The sequence below is a fragment of the Convolutriloba macropyga genome, chromosome 3 (genome assembly GCF_964194025.1).
Source record: "Convolutriloba macropyga chromosome 3, txConMacr16.3, whole genome shotgun sequence".
NCBI lineage: Eukaryota > Metazoa > Xenacoelomorpha > Acoela > Convolutidae > Convolutriloba > Convolutriloba macropyga.
The window spans coordinates 69,809,250-69,826,599 of NC_134470.1; the positions used below are offsets into that span (position 1 = coordinate 69,809,250).

Genomic DNA, 17,350 nt, shown 5'->3' on the forward strand with positions numbered 1-17,350 from the left:
CTTCTTCGAAAAATTTTAACATCCTTTGCAGTGAGGTCTAGCCCGTGGAATTGATTGCTTTCGTCGCACAATGTTCAGTTTGGAGACACAGGAGAAAAGCTGTTCTAGTTGTGAGTGACTGCAGCTAAATTGTTTGTTAGTCAAAAATAACTTCACATCACACATCATGACGTTTCAAATCACGGTAGAAATCACAAATAGGGATGCTGATCAGAATTGTGTTAGTTTTACTCCACGGGCAATCAATTTGGAGATTGATTTTTGCTATGTGAGATATTCTTTGCACATAATTAATGCGAATTACAACTTGCCTAAAATTAAATGGTCAGCATCTTCAAATTTTTTCCATGAGATAAAGGTTAACCAAAACTTTTTAGTAGTAATTTCTTCATTATATGTAAAATCTCTTTCGTAATTAAGAATTTTCCGGCAGAAAATTCCTTCTCTCACGTTTAAAAGACTACTATTTTCTGGAAAATAGTTTGTGTGGATTTTTGGTAATCAGCGAAACCGCAATGATGGTAGGTAGTTATTAGGCCTCCTATAACTACCCAGGTTGAGGTGCCAGACCGAAAGTCGATATGTCCAGACCGTCCCAGACGGAAAGTGCCTATGTCCAGACTTTCGTGCATTCACCAGACTTTCGTGCGTTCATGTCCAGACTTTCGTGCGTTCACCAGACTTTCGTGCGTTCATGTCCAGACTTTGTGCGTTCATATCCAGACTTTCGTGCATTCACCAGACTTTCGTGCGTTCACCAGACTTTCGTGCGTTCATGTCCAGACTTTCGTGCGTTCATGTCCAGACTTTCGTGCGTTCACGCTTTCATATATCACGCTTTCATTTTCATTTATATTGGCTTTAATATTATCATAATTTTTAGATTTGCAGACCATTGGTTATTAATGTAGAATTTGAGTTGCTAGAAAATGAGAATGCAATACTGTTGAAATGTATCCTGATGCATTTCCATTTGTAAACTTTTGTTAATTCCCATTTTGGTGTATTTTTTATTTGCTACGAACTTTTCGATGCCAGAGAATTTTATTTGATTCCTTATATCCTCTTATAGCTAAAAATGTTAAAAAAACTTAATCGTGATTTTCCGTGGTCGGCTCTCTTATCAAATTATCTACGGCCATTGCTATTTCAAATCGTAATTTCCATTTTACTAGTTTTGCTGGTTTCTTTCAGTTTTTTTTTTAAATTATACATATACAATTTCTTTTTTAGATTTCTTCGGTACCCCTGATACCCATAAAGAATGATTAGTGTGATTATTCAACAGATAAGTAGATCAGCCTTTTCGTAAACGCCTTGAAGATCTTTTTTGTTTTGACATGGATGCTGAACCATCAATTAACTTGAAGAATACGATTTTCCCAAAATGCCGATACTTGACGTACACATTTTTTCCGTTGGTTAAGTGTTCTACATCCATTTCAAGAACATTGCTTTGTGTGTTTTAGGTTCTCATATGCTTTTCTTTTGTTTTTTAAAACAACATGCTAAGATTTTCAATAGTAGAATTTCTATCGGTTATTTTTAAAAAAAGTCAAACAAGTTAAAGTTGAAACCAAAAAACATAGCAGGACAAGTCCTGACGTAAAATTCAAAAAAATTTTATTGAGTACACAAAAAACTAGACCTAAAACGGACTATGCGTGAACTGGGAAAATCACTTCTAACAAATTACATAAGAAAATAAAAAAAACAGAAAATCAATGTCAAAATGCCACATATGAACTAAAAACCACTAGCGAGAAATAATTTGGCTCAAACAAAAAACTAGGAGTGGAATAAACTACGAATGGATTCAAACACCATGTAGAAAAAAGTCAAAATTTCGAAAAAACCGTAAAAATTGAAATAAAATTTCCGCATGTGAACAAAAAAAAAACACTGAGCAAAAAAGCGAATTTTTGTTCAAGCACCGTTCTCGCACTCTACTTTAAAATTAGAGCAAAAAATTATCACGCCTGAAATTTAGTCGTTTTTTTTCGCTCCATTTCCTGTTTTGGCTTGACTAAAGTCACTACATCATTTTGACTTCAAAAATCATGAAAATGTGTGGACAGATCTTTAAAGAAAAGCGCCCCAATACAATTCAAATATATTTGTCAATTCAAATTGAAAAAACAGATGAATCAACTTGTAACTATCTTGCAATTTTCATTGTGCGGTGTTTTTGTTCATGCATTGGTTCCCAGATTCTAAAGTGTTCGGAAAACTCATTATAGCAATTTTTGCGTCGAATCTGTTGTTAATCATCATACCCATGATGACCATTTCAAACATTTGGGTTTGCTGGAAAACTCGACCGTTTATGAACATTCCGAGACCTAAACCTTTTGAATTCGCATTTTACCCAATTTTGTCAACGTTGTTTAGGGTTTTGTCAAGGCTATATTCAAATTTCTAGAAGTTTTCCTCTGCTATGAGTTTTTCTGTTTCAATCCTGTTACTACTTTGAAAAAAACTCTGTTTAGGATTGTTTAAAGCTTTCAATTAAAAATAAAATGCGCTTATATCAACCAACACTTCATCAAGTTTTTTTCCGTTGGAGAATTTTGTGCTTCATTTTTTTTAGTCATACCCGAATTGGGCCCCTTTTACAGCGTTAAGGTGTGAAGAAAAAGGGCTACTTATTTCTGCCCGCGATGTAGGCTTACCTAGTTCAGGAAATCTTTCCAAGAAGAAAAACTACCAGACGGTTGGAAGAAGGCCTCAATAACATTCTTCTTCAAGAAAGCTGACAAGAAGCTTGCGGAGAACTATCGACCAGTGAGCCTGACCATTATAATATGCAAGATACTAGAGGGCAACATACGGTACGTTATAATTGAACACATGATGAAGAACGATCTTTTCTCATGTAGACAGTTTGGCTACACTTCTGTTAGATCGACAACGCTCCAATTAGTGAAAGTGATGGAATACTGGACTTCAATGCTTGATCGTGGAGAAAACATAAACTGCATCTATACAAGCTTCAGGAAAGCGTTTGACAAAGTACCTCACAAAAGATTTCAGGCCAAGTTATGGCACTACGGGATTCGAGGACGAGTGTTCGACTGGATTAAAGACTTCCTGTCACAAAGCACCCAGCAGGTGACTGTCAATGACAAGAAAATAAGATCTGCCCCTGTAAGCAGTGGGATACCTTAGGGAAGCGTACTAGGATCCCTGCTATTTGTCATCTTTAATCACTTTCTCAAACAGGTTGTTAGCACAATGCTCATGTTCGCAGATGACACAAAAGTCTATGGAAGAGCTGATTCACATGGAGACGAGAAGCTACAAGAGGACCTAAATGCTATGATTGAATGGAGTAAGCAGTGGCAACTACCATTCATCCAGATAAGGCAAAAGTGATAAATGTTGGGAAAAGCAGAGCACAATGCAATCTGTGCTCACTGAGGAACGAACCTGAATCACCTTTAACGAAAATCGTCACAGAGAAGGACTTGGGAGCAGCATTTGACAGCACCCTGAAGTTTGAACTGCACATTGCGGGGAAAATAAAAAAAGCAAAAAGAATACTCGCGATCGTTAGGAAGACATTCCGCTTTCTCGACGACGAAACACTGAAACTGCTGTTCTGCTCATTGGTGAGACCACATCTCGAGTATGCATAATCCATATGGAGTCCGCTTCTGGTGAAGCTTACAACTATGGTAGAGAACGTGCAGACGAGCAACGAGTTTACTGGCAAAATCAGAAAGACAATTATACGATGACAGAATGAGAAGGCTGGATTTTCCAACATTGTTGTTCAGAAGACTGAAAGGTGACATGATCGAGGCTTTCAAAATCAAACATCCGACAGGGGGATACGATTGCCGAGCATCTGTTTCACTGCTCCAGACGAGTCAATACGAATCAACACGAGGTCACTTTGCGAAACTCAGAATCGAGAAGTTCCATCTAAATTGCCGAAAATTTGCTTTTCCGCAAAGGATCGTCAAGGACTGGAACTCCCTCCCAGAATCAGTTGTGGCCGCTAAAACCGTGAACTCGTTAAAAAGCCGACTAGATGCACATTGGAGCAACCACCGACCGAAACACTCACCCCCATAGAAGAAAGGACAAGCGAGTACAGACTCCCAGTACATCGAGACTCTGATCTCTGTTGGTGTGGGAAATCAATCCGTTGCTGAGAGATCCTTATGGATTACCTGAGTGAGGTTGGGCACAATCATGACGCAGGACCATACACAATTAGATAGGATCATGTCAATATTTCAACAGATGACCCAACATAACGAGACATAGTATATTGTCAACCATAATGAGCTGCGAAGAGAGGACCCCCTACCTACTCACAGAATTCAACCTATGAAGGCCTATGAAGATTAATTCCCATTCCTATAATGTCCTCTCTGTACTTTATTTTGTGCTTTGTGTCTTCCTTGCAAAAGGTTTCGTCTTTGCAGAATCGTTTCAAGTTTTTTTGTAGTAATTAGCGTATTTTGCTACTCTTGATTAAAACCCTTGAATCAATTTAAACTTTTACAGCAGGAAGCGCAAACAGATTGGAAAGAACCTTACGCTTGCTTCCATTCCGTTAGTCGGACAACGATAGTTTCCTTTTTCCTTGAAGTTCTTTCCTCTGCCTAGTGTCGGTTGCTGCGTAAAACGAACAAACAGAAAATTCATCAGGACGTAGTGCTGGAAGGGCCTCGGAACAGCCAATATTCACTGTGTTGGGAGGAGCATTTCTTAATTTAGCTTTTGAATTTCTTTTATTTTTTACGAGGGACGGCTTTAATTTTGTTCTTTTTAGCTTGTGCTGAAGAGTGGAATCAACCCCCCCCCCCGCCGTCACCACACGACTTTCGTAATTTGACACTATACGTAACTATAACTACAGCTTGTTCTTCCTCTACAGTCTTATTACAGCTTATTCTTAGTATTTTTTTTTCACAGTCTTATTCACAGCTTATTCTTATTCACGGTCTCTACAGCTTATTCTTTCTCAACAAATAAACTTATTAAATAGTTAATAGTTTCAGATTAACATGATTTACGGGGCAACTGAGGAGGCCCCCCTATCTTTCTGATGGTATCTATTATTATAGGAGGAAGTTCATTACACCACGCACTAAAAAAACAGACACTATCAGCAAACGTCTACAGTGACACTGGTATTTGTCTACATCCACTTGCCAAAAATCCAAGGAAATCGCTACAGAACATCATCAAAGTTTTCGATTACGGACAAGAAGTTATTGTGTGCCACGACGTTATAAACAACACTATACCAGATCATCCTTTCGACCCCCGACCTCCACTGTCATCTGCTCAACTGCTGAAGAAAATTCGGGCTTTGAAACAAATAGTAGGTGTGGTGTATTGCGAGCGGGAGGGCGCACCCGGTATACAGTCAGAGCTGAAAACTCTGAACACACCGGATGTCAACGTAGTCAACGATCTCATATCTAACAGTAAACGAAAAGACAGCTCAAAAACCAAAGAGTACAACGAGCTTCATCAACAACATTTCTTAGAATTTCACAGTCTCGAAAATGTTATCAATAGACTCCTAAAGAAACGAAAGAAGCCGAACAAGCAACAACGAAAAGGGAAACGACAGAAACTGGAAGAAACTTAGGACATTGAATAATTTATAGTAATTTTTTGTGAAAAAAGTGGATTTGAATGTCCAGGCTTTGAACAAAACTTTCCATCGCCTCTTATTCTGTTGTTAAGAGACTGGATTTATTTGTCCATACTCGTAGCATTATCTATCCTTGTTTTCTTTGAGTCTCGTTTTATTTATCTCCCCTTAATGTCAAAAAGTTGCAATACGTGTGAAAAAAGTGATAAATCAAATATCGCCATGATACATTTGCATCGCCTGTAATGTTCATATGCACTTCGAGCCAAGTTGTATTGGACTTAAGCAAGTTGCAGTTAATGTTCTCAAAGAAGCGAGTCAACTCGCAATGCTTCTCTGCGTAAAATGTCTGAATAATAATGAAAGAGACAACTTTATACAATGTCGAACGATTGACAAGATAAAAGGATTGAAAAAGAAACGCAGGAGATCAACAAAAAAATTGCAGACAATGAAAAAGAGAATAACAGCAATCTTTGATACAAGAGTGGATAATGACATTAAAACTGGATGCGAAGAAGTAGTAAGAGCTATGCGGAGGATGTTACCGTCCAGCCGAGAAATGTAGGTGCTACATCTAAAGCACACTCCAAAGAGCCACCTGACTTGTATCACAATATCAGAAAAAAGCATTCGAATACAAGGGATTCCAGAAGACCCCGACAAATTCAATGCCGAGAATTTTGTCCTCACTACGAATGAAGTGAACGATGTGTTAAACCGAATAGGTGTGACGACCCAAATAACGGAGCTATAACGACTTCGTAAATTCCGCAACACCAGGAAACAACCACGGACACTACTTCTGACGCTTCCGACTGAACATAATGCCAGATTAGTTTTATCAAAAACCCACGAAAAAAGAATTTTTCTAACTGAGAAAGATGTGTTCATATTACCAGCCTTGTCAAAAGACGCAATTAAAAAAAATTTGTGTCTTAAAAACTACTTGAGGAAAATGTTCCCCGCGATGAACTGAAATTCGAAACCTCGAGTTGCTCAATAATGGCAAGAAAGAAGTAGATTCAGAAGATAACCATGAATGATGGTGACTACGTTTCATCAAAATTCTTCTAAATAATACAAGAAGACTAGCAAGCCTGGAAAGTAGATCGAATTTTGCTGATGCAATAATGCTCAATGACTACAACATTATTTGTGCTTGCGAAACATGGTTGCTTATGAAACATGGTTAAACGGCAACATTTCATCATCTGAACTACTCTTAGACAACTACACCATATATAGATCAGACAGAAAACAGGATGGGGAAAACAACACTCACGGAGGGGCAATAATTGCCATCAAAAGCAGTCTAGCATCTGAACAACTTAAAACTGACCAACCCGATTGGTCACTCACCTGCAGACTAGAAATTAACAAACTCAGCTTTTTTAAATCTTTGAAAACAACTTTTTTCTTCAAAGTGTTATTAACAACCGCGAAAACAACATACTGGACGTTGCCTTCTATCGAAATTGTTACAAGCACTCCGCTCTAGACGAAGAATTCACGAAAACATTGAACTGCTCGGAAAACAAGGCAAGCAGTCTTCTAGTTGAGTGCCCTCATACAGAAATGAAACAAACTTTGAGAGCTTTTAGATGTTTTGGAAGAGCTTTTACTCGGAATTAAGCGTAAAGATCAAAATTGCTGACTTCAAACCAGTATGTTACTCAAACATAAACCACATGTGCGACGAGATGTACGACTTTTTCGACAAGGTAGCACAAGCAACGATTCTCAAAAGGACCAGGCATAGGCAATCTCTACCACCCTGGATTGAACCGAGTGCGTTTAATTTGACGAAAAAGTTGCACACTATGCGTAAACTCGTAGCTAACAAACGAACGTCATTTTGGAAAATAATCGCAAGGAATTTTCGAAACGTTGTGACAGAGGCCGCAAAAATAGATCGGTGTAATTATCAAGAGAAAATAATGAGCACCAGAGACTCCAGTGTGATCTTCAAACATCTCAAAAGTCTTAATAAGCCACCAAACCTCCCAAAAGTTCTGATCAATGTTGGAAGACCAGCATCCAACATTGAAGACAAAGTAAACTTACTAAACGAATTCTTTCATTTTGTTTACACTCCTAAACATTCCTTTAGCATAGAAGGCATCAATTCTATGAACCCAACTTTAACAAACTTCTGTATATCAAAGCAAAAAGTTAATCGAATACAATCGGAGCTCGAGATCACTAAGAATAGAGGCCCTAACGGGTACCCCCTATCTTCTACCAAAAACAGCGGAACCAATGACTGATGTCTTATACCTAATATTTAGGAACATAACGCGCTTGAGAAAAATTTCCGACCAATGGAAATTTGCATCAGTTACCCCTATTTTTAAGAAGGGCGACAGGAGGCTGGTCACGAATTATCTTCCTGTTTCTCTATTGAATATCGACAGTAAAATTTTCGAAAAATGGATGTAAGAGCCACTATATGAACACTTTGAGAAACACTTGAGCAAGCATCAGCATGGTTTTGTTCGAAGTAGATCTGTAACTACAAATATGCTTTCCTTTTTGCACAAGATTTACGAGGCAATGGACAAAAACACAATTGACAACATAGTGTCTGGACTTAAGCAAGTTGCAGTTAATGTTCTCAAAGAAGCGAGTCAACTCGCAATGCTTCTCTGCGTAAAATGTCTGAATAATAATGAAAGAGACAACTTCATACAATGTCGAACGATTGACAAGATAAAAGGATTGAAAAAGAAACGCAGGAGATCAACAAAAAAATTGCAGACAATGAAAAAGAGAATAACAGCAATCTTTGATACAAGAGTGGATAATGACATTAAAACTGGATGCGAAGAAGTAGTAAGAGCTATGCGGAGGATGTTACCGTCCAGCCGAGAAATGTAGGTGCTACATCTAAAGCACACTCCAAAGAGCCACCTGACTTGTATCACAATATCAGAAAAAAGCATTCGAATACAAGGGATTCCAGAAGACCCCGACAAATTCAATGCCGAGAATTTTGTCCTCACTACGAATGAAGTGAACGATGTGTTAAACCGAATAGGTGTGACGACCCAAATAACGGAGCTATAACGACTTCGTAAATTCCGCAACACCAGGAAACAACCACGGACACTACTTCTGACGCTTCCGACTGAACATAATGCCAGATTAGTTTTATCAAAAACCCACGAAAAAAGAATTTTTCTAACTGAGAAAGATGTGTTCATATTACCAGCCTTGTCAAAAGACGCAATTAAAAAAAATTTGTGTCTTAAAAACTACTTGAGGAAAATGTTCCCCGCGATGAACTGAAATTCGAAACCTCGAGTTGCTCAATAATGGCAAGAAAGAAGTAGATTCAGAAGATAACCATGAATGATGGTGACTACGTTTCATTAAAATTCTTCTAAATAATACAAGAAGACTAGCAAGCCTGGAAAGTGGATCGAATTTTGCTGATGCAATAATGCTCAATGACTACAACATTATTTGTGCTTGCGAAACATGGGTGCTTATGAAACATGGTTAAACGGCAACATTTCATCATCTGAACTACTCTTAGACAACTACACCATATATAGATCAGACAGAAAACAGGATGGGGAAAACAACACTCACGGAGGGGCAATAATTGCCATCAAAAGCAGTCTAGCATCTGAACAACTTAAAACTGACCAACCCGATTGGTCACTCACCTGCAGACTAGAAATTAACAAACTCAGCTTTTTTAAATCTTTGAAAACAACTTTTTTCTTCAAAGTGTTATTAACAACCGCGAAAACAACATACTGGACGTTGCCTTCTATCGAAATTGTTACAAGCACTCCGCTCTAGACGAAGAATTCACGAAAACATTGAACTGCTCGGAAAACAAGGCAAGCAGTCTTCTAGTTGAGTGCCCTCATACAGAAATGAAACAAACTTTGAGAGCTTTTAGATGTTTTGGAAGAGCTTTTACTCGGAATTAAGCGTAAAGATCAAAATTGCTGACTTCAAACCAGTATGTTACTCAAACATAAACCACATGTGCGACGAGATGTACGACTTTTTCGACAAGGTAGCACAAGCAACGATTCTCAAAAGGACCAGGCATAGGCAATCTCTACCACCCTGGATTGAACTGAGTGCGTTTAATTTGACGAAAAAGTTGCACACTATGCATAAACTCGTAGCTAACAAACGAACGTCATTTTGGAAAATAATCGCAAGGAATTTTCGAAACGTTGTGACAGAGGCCGCAAAAATAGATCGGTGTAATTATCAAGAGAAAATAATGAGCACCAGAGACTCCAGTGTGATCTTCAAACATCTCAAAAGTCTTAATAAGCCACCAAACCTCCCAAAAGTTCTGATCAATGTTGGAAGACCAGCATCCAACATTGAAGACAAAGTAAACTTACTAAACGAATTCTTTCATTTTGTTTACACTCCTAAACATTCCTTTAGCATAGGAGGCATCAATTCTATGAACCCAACTTTAACAAACTTCTGTATATCAAAGAAAAAAGTTAATCAAATACAATCGGAGCTCGAGATCACTAAGAATAGAGGCCCTAACGGGTACCCCCTATCTTCTACCAAAAACAGCGGAACCAATGACTGATGTCTTATACCTAATATTTAGGAACATAACGCGCTTGAGAAAAATTTCCGACCAATGGAAATTTGCATCAGTTACCCCTATTTTTAAGAAGGGCGACAGGAGGCTGGTCACGAATTATCTTCCTGTTTCTCTATTGAATATCGACAGTAAAATTTTCGAAAAATGGATGTAAGAGCCACTATATGAACACTTTGAGAAACACTTGAGCAAGCATCAGCATGGTTTTGTTCGAAGTAGATCTGTAACTACAAATATGCTTTCCTTTTTGCACAAGATTTACGAGGCAATGGACAAAAACACAATTGACAACATAGTGTCTGGACTTAAGCAAGTTGCAGTTAATGTTCTCAAAGAAGCGAGTCAACTCGCAATGCTTCTCTGCGTAAAATGTCTGAATAATAATGAAAGAGACAACTTCATACAATGTCGAACGATTGACAAGATAAAAGGATTGAAAAAGAAACGCAGGAGATCAACAAAAAAATTGCAGACAATGGAAAAGAGAATAACAGCAATCTTTGATACAAGAGTGGATAATGACATTAAAACTGGATGCGAAGAAGTAGTAAGAGCTATGCGGAGGATGTTACCGTCCAGCCGAGAAATGTAGGTGCTACATCTAAAGCACACTCCAAAGAGCCACCTGACTTGTATCACAATATCAGAAAAAAGCATTCGAATACAAGGGATTCCAGAAGACCCCGACAAATTCAATGCCGAGAATTTTGTCCTCACTACGAATGAAGTGAACGATGTGTTAAACCGAATAGGTGTGACGACCCAAATAACGGAGCTATAACGACTTCGTAAATTCCGCAACACCAGGAAACAACCACGGACACTACTTCTGACGCTTCCGACTGAACATAATGCCAGATTAGTTTTATCAAAAACCCACGAAAAAAGAATTTTTCTAACTGAGAAAGATGTGTTCATATTACCAGCCTTGTCAAAAGACGCAATTAAAAAAAAATTGTGTCTTAAAAACTACTTGAGGAAAATGTTCCCCGCGATGAACTGAAATTCGAAACCTCGAGTTGCTCAATAATGGCAAGAAAGAAGTAGATTCAGAAGATAACCATGAATGATGGTGACTACGTTTCATCAAAATTCTTCTAAATAATACAAGAAGACTAGCAAGCCTGGAAAGTAGATCGAATTTTGCTGATGCAATAATGCTCAATGACTACAACATTATTTGTGCTTGCGAAACATGGGTGCTTATGAAACATGGTTAAACGGCAACATTTCATCATCTGAACTACTCTTAGACAACTACACCATATATAGATCAGACAGAAAACAGGATGGGGAAAACAACACTCACGGAGGGGCAATAATTGCCATCAAAAGCAGTCTAGCATCTGAACAACTTAAAACTGACCAACCCGATTGGTCACTCACCTGCAGACTAGAAATTAACAAACTCAGCTTTTTTAAATCTTTGAAAACAACTTTTTTCTTCAAAGTGTTATTAACAACCGCGAAAACAACATACTGGACGTTGCCTTCTATCGAAATTGTTACAAGCACTCCGCTCTAGACGAAGAATTCACGAAAACATTGAACTGCTCGGAAAACAAGGCAAGCAGTCTTCTAGTTGAGTGCCCTCATACAGAAATGAAACAAACTTTGAGAGCTTTTAGATGTTTTGGAAGAGCTTTTACTCGGAATTAAGCGTAAAGATCAAAATTGCTGACTTCAAACCAGTATGTTACTCAAACATAAACCACATGTGCGACGAGATGTACGACTTTTTCGACAAGGTAGCACAAGCAACGATTCTCAAAAGGACCAGGCATAGGCAATCTCTACCACCCTGGATTGAACCGAGTGCGTTTAATTTGACGAAAAAGTTGCACACTATGCGTAAACTCGTAGCTAACAAACGAACGTCATTTTGGAAAATAATCGCAAGGAAATTTCGAAACGTTGTGACAGAGGCCGCAAAAATAGATCGGTGTAATTATCAAGAGAAAATAATGAGCACCAGAGACTCCAGTGTGATCTTCAAACATCTCAAAAATCTTAATAAGCCACCAAACCTCCCAAAAGTTCTGATCAATGGTGGAAGACCAGCATCCAACATTGAAGACAAAGTAAACTTACTAAACGAATTCTTTCATTTTGTTTACACTCCTAAACATTCCTTTAGCATAGAAGGCATCAATTCTATGAACCCAACTTTAACAAACTTCTGTATATCAAAGCAAAAAATTAATCGAATACTATCGGAGCTCGAGATCACTAAGAATAGAGGCCCTAACGGGTACCCCCTATCTTCTACCAAAAACAGCGGAACCAATGACTGATGTCTTACACCTAATATTTAGGAACATAACGCGCTTGAGAAAAATTTCCGACCAATGGAAATTTGCATCAGTTACCCCTATTTTTAAGAAGGGCGACAGGAGGCTGGTCACGAATTATCTTCCTGTTTCTCTATTGAATATCGACAGTAAAATTTTCGAAAAATGGATGTAAGAGCCACTATATGAACACTTTGAGAAACACTTGAGCAAGCATCAGCATGGTTTTGTTCGAAGTAGATCTGTAACTACAAATATGCTTTCCTTTTTGCACAAGATTTACGAGGCAATGGACAAAAACACAATTGACAACATAGTTACCTTCTACTCTGACTTCTCCAAAGCTTTCGACAAAGTACCGCATAAAGAATTACTCATAAAAATAGGTCAAATTGGTGTGGGCGGATGCTTCCTCGAAGTTTTGGTTGACTATCTCCTCAATAGAAGGCAATTCGTTAGAGCTGATAACGCAAGCTCCAGGTTTCTTGAATTCACAAATGGCGTCTCCCAAGGATCTCTTTTTGGACCCCTTCTGTTCTGTATACTCATCAACGACCTCCCAGATGTCCTATGATTTAGCGATCCATACCTGTTTGCCGATGACTTGAAGATCCTCTCAATAGGATACAGTAACACGGAATTCCAGGAGGACATAAATGCAGTACAAAACTGGGTAGCGACAAACAAAATGGAACTTGCAATACTAATCATAAGAAGGCCAGAAAAGGATTTTACTCTTAAATGAAAATTTGAACTCTCTGCAAGCAGTCAAGGACCTTGGTATAAACGTGGTTGGTATAAACCTTGGTATAAACATGGTTGGCTCATATAAATGCTAGACTCAATAAAGCAAACAGAGTTCTTAACTTGATAAGGAGGAATGTAGCCTATGCCGTAAAACCCTTCATAAAACTGGGATAATACAAATCGCTGGTTCTGCCAGTCTTGTTATACGGAAGCAACTGTACCACGCCCTCAAAATCTGATATAGGCAATCTTGAAAAACTCCAGTGGAAAGCAGTTAGGTGGATAACAGGACGAAACGAGCCGTATGAGAATCAACTGAGGCTTTTGAACATCTTGCCATTACCAATGTACATGCAGATGAACGATCTCGTCACCCTCTCAAAGCTCACTCAAGAAGGAAGAGACGATATTGAAATACCTGAAAGAAACAAAGTTCGAGGAAGATCCACAATTGTACACGCTCAGAAAAGTAAGGCTCGAAAAGGCGCGAAACTAATTCGCTTTCAAAAATTGCAGACTAGCAAACCGAATTGATAATGAAATAAATTTATTGAAACCGCAAGGACTGAAAAACCGAATACTAAACTTGATGTGGAAGTTTGTTAATAAATCGTTCGACAATCAAAATATCTGCACGTGGCAACTGTGTTGCGATTGTCACCGATGCAGAAATTTACGGACAATTCTTTTAAAGCAAGAATCAAGGGTCAGTACGACTCCTCGACAAGCAGTCGTAAATTCCCAACAACAATATACACGTGTTTAAATTTTGTATGATGGTTTGATATTTTCTGCAACTAGCAGATAACTTATTGTTTTATCCACTGAAAGTTTGTTATGTATATATAGGGTCACTTTGAATTTCAGAGCGTCGACATTTAGTTTGGCAAGCAGGAGTATTTAAGTTGGCAATTTTTTAGATGGCGTCATTGATTGATAAGTTTACCTCCAACGCGCTGCAGACACCCGTTGGTCTGATGATATCACGTGCATCTGACGAAGTGTTACCAGCAGACGATTGGTCATTGATTATGGAAATATGTGATTATGTTAACACAAGAGAGGAGGGACCTAAAGATGCTGCCCGAGCTATTCGAAAGAGGCTTCAAATCACAAAAAGCGCAAAGAGCATATTGTACACTCTAACTATCCTTGAAACGTGTATGAAAAACTGTGGCTATCGTTTTCAAATTAATATATGTCAAAAAGAGTATATACAGGATCTAGTAAAGCTACTGCAACCAGCAAGGAACCCGTCGCTTGCAGTGCAGGAGAAAATTGTTTGGTTGATTCAAAACTGGACAGATGCATTCGCCAATCATCCAGATTTGAAAGGAGTTGCTGTCATACACGAAGAACTTCGCATGAAAGGCATTATATTTCCCGAGTCAGACCCGGGAGATGTAAAGCTTCTTAAAACAGCTGGAGGAGTTGGATTTGGGACCCAAATTGCCCAGCAGGACTTCCCTGTTCGGTCCGCTACATTTTCAGCATCACAAACTGTCCACAGACAAACACCTGAGCCTGCAGTCAACACTGTGAGGCGACCGCCTCCTGTGCCAAGTGAGGTCCCTGCCCCGGCTGTTAGTAATCCTGAACAACCCAAACCGTTGAACCAGTCGCAAGTGCATAAATTACAGCGTGATCTGGACGTGGTCCAGACGAACTGTCGCATTCTGTCTGACATGCTAAATCAATTGAATCCCGGTGAAGAAGAAGCAGCAGAGTATGCACTTTTGAAAGATCTGAACCTGGTTTGTCGACAAATGCAATCAAGGTTGGTAGAATTGATCGAGCAGGTGTCAACAGAAGAAATTACATGTGAGCTCCTGCGTGTCAATGACGAACTCAACCAAGCCTTCGTCAGGTATGACCGATATGAAAGAATCCGAGAGGTACATCTTAAGAAAAGCCAAGCAACAGCTCAGAACTCAGTATTATTTGGAGCAGATCAAGCAGTTGCTCCAACACGAAACAAGTCATCTCTTGGTGATATTTTTGATGGAGGCGATGCAAACTTTGATGTGCCTGTGCTACCAACAGGTGGAACTGTTCCAGTCATCAGGAAGAGAGCGGACGCTCCACCCGCTGGTACTCTTCCTCCTGTTCGAGCAACGAATATGCCCCAGTTGAGCTCAAATATGGAAGTCATGACTCTAGAAGAACCGGGAGGTGCTTCGGGATTTTCCAACACAAGCTCAACAAACGCTGCTTCAAACCCCACTTACGAGGAACTGCTTTTTACAGCAACAAGCCAATCACCACGAGGAATGGATGCTTTTGGGGCTTCGGGAGAGACCGACGGAGGTGCAACTGCAAATGGTACTGGGCTTTCAGAACAAGATATTGAGTCGTTTCTTAATGAAGAGGCATCAGCCAATTATAATCAACAACCAAAGCAACCGGTTACTGTGAAACCAGCCCAATCATTCCTCAATCCGTTCGAATCTTGATGTCAAAACTAGTTCAAACTCAATATGATAGATAGATTCCGATTTCTCACTTGCAAATTGGTAGTAATAATTGGAAGGTGGTAAAGGTGTACGCATGTTTCTGTGTGATATGATTCTTGTGTTAATTGAGGGCATGCTTTACCATTTTCTTTTCTCTTCCAAAATATTTGTGGAGCACAGATTAATTTCATGCAAATGCTCTTAAACTCAATAAATTGTAAATTTTATAAATATGACTTAGCATTTCTAAATTTATTGTTCTCAATTTGCCGTTTTCTATATAACACAAAAATTAGGTTGGATTCAGAGTTGTAGCTAGAATTAAGAATGTCATAACCTTAGTGTGATATACCAGAACATCTTAGTACCGTGAGCGTTTTGTGTTGTACGGTTGAAATAAACCAAAAATAATTTTTTAGATTTAACTCAAATTTGTTCGCTCTCGATGATCGTGTTGCTGTAGTTTTAAAAATTGTTTTGAGGGTTTTATCAGCAATATTTCGGCTTATTTTTGTCAAATGATTTGTCTTTTCTGTGATTGATTATTTGAATTTATTCTGTCTCCTAGTGTTATATAGCATGTTACTATTTTAAAAAGTAGCATGTGCTCCTGGGGACGTATAAGTTATATGCAAACTAAGCTTGGGAGCAAAATGGATCCGATTGACCTTTCTTTTTTGTGAGGAGGAAGCGTAATAATTCAAATGTATAACCGTCAGGTTAAATATTTAAATGTTTACCCAATGTATTAAAAATCATGGAAGTTTACGAATTTCATGCCGAACAATTGGAGCAACTATGGCTGTTCGCCTCCGCTCATTACCAATCATAACCCAAACTAGAGCGCTCGGACGAAAAACGAATATAGGTAAGCTGAACTGATGTTTGGTTGCGATAAATTAACACCAAGTCACGCGTAATCGCCATGAGCAAAAGCTATAGACCAATGCGTTACATATCGTTTATTATATTCGATTAAGTATAGGCTAAGAGAACACTTTCTTGTCCAATGCTGAATAATTCAGCGTGAGGATTTCCAATTTAAAACTGGTCTACTTGAAAACTTGTCACATTATCAAATTGGTGAAAAGTTAAGCATTGGCTTGCGTTTGCCCTACTAAAAATGGTGTCGGTTCTACTTATAGGTACTTCGACAGTGACTGAAACGAAATGTTTAAACAAATAAGAGAAGTTGAAGTTTAATTTCTATCAAGTTCTAGGCCACTGAATGCGCTAGTCGCAATCAAGCTTTCAAGAACCGATTAATTTTAGGCTACAAAAATAGCTTCAATTTCATTTATTTACAGTCCGAAATTTTCGGTTTGCTGAACAGTCCGTCTACTATCCTGTCGCCCTCTTTATAACGATATAATATTAACTATCTAACCCAAAGTTGTATTCTCGTCTGGCTCATTTTAGCAGGCAATTGTTGCTCTCTGAAAGGGGTAATGGTGTCAATATTTTGGAGCTATTGTTCGTATTGAAAAATGGAAAGTTTGGTATTAGGTATGCTCCTGTTTCGACTATTTGCCTTGCAATTGCTTTTTTAGCACCGGTTTAAGATTACAAGCTTAACAACATCAATATATATCTCGATATAACTTTAATTTTAGAGCTGCTCAATTTACGGCAGCTCAAT

The 17,350-nt window shown here is 38.6% G+C and overlaps 1 protein-coding gene across 1 annotated transcript; it reads left to right on the forward strand.

Annotated features, from left to right (window-relative positions):
• The first annotated feature begins 13,832 nt into the window (after nucleotides 1-13,832).
• Nucleotides 13,833-15,980, forward strand: LOC142336412 (TOM1-like protein 2). Its single transcript, XM_075385217.1, has one exon. It carries the CDS (start codon nucleotides 14,179-14,181, stop codon nucleotides 15,709-15,711), a length of 1,533 nt encoding a protein of 510 aa, XP_075241332.1. The 5' UTR covers nucleotides 13,833-14,178; the 3' UTR covers nucleotides 15,712-15,980.
• The last annotated feature ends 1,370 nt before the right edge of the window (nucleotides 15,981-17,350 follow it).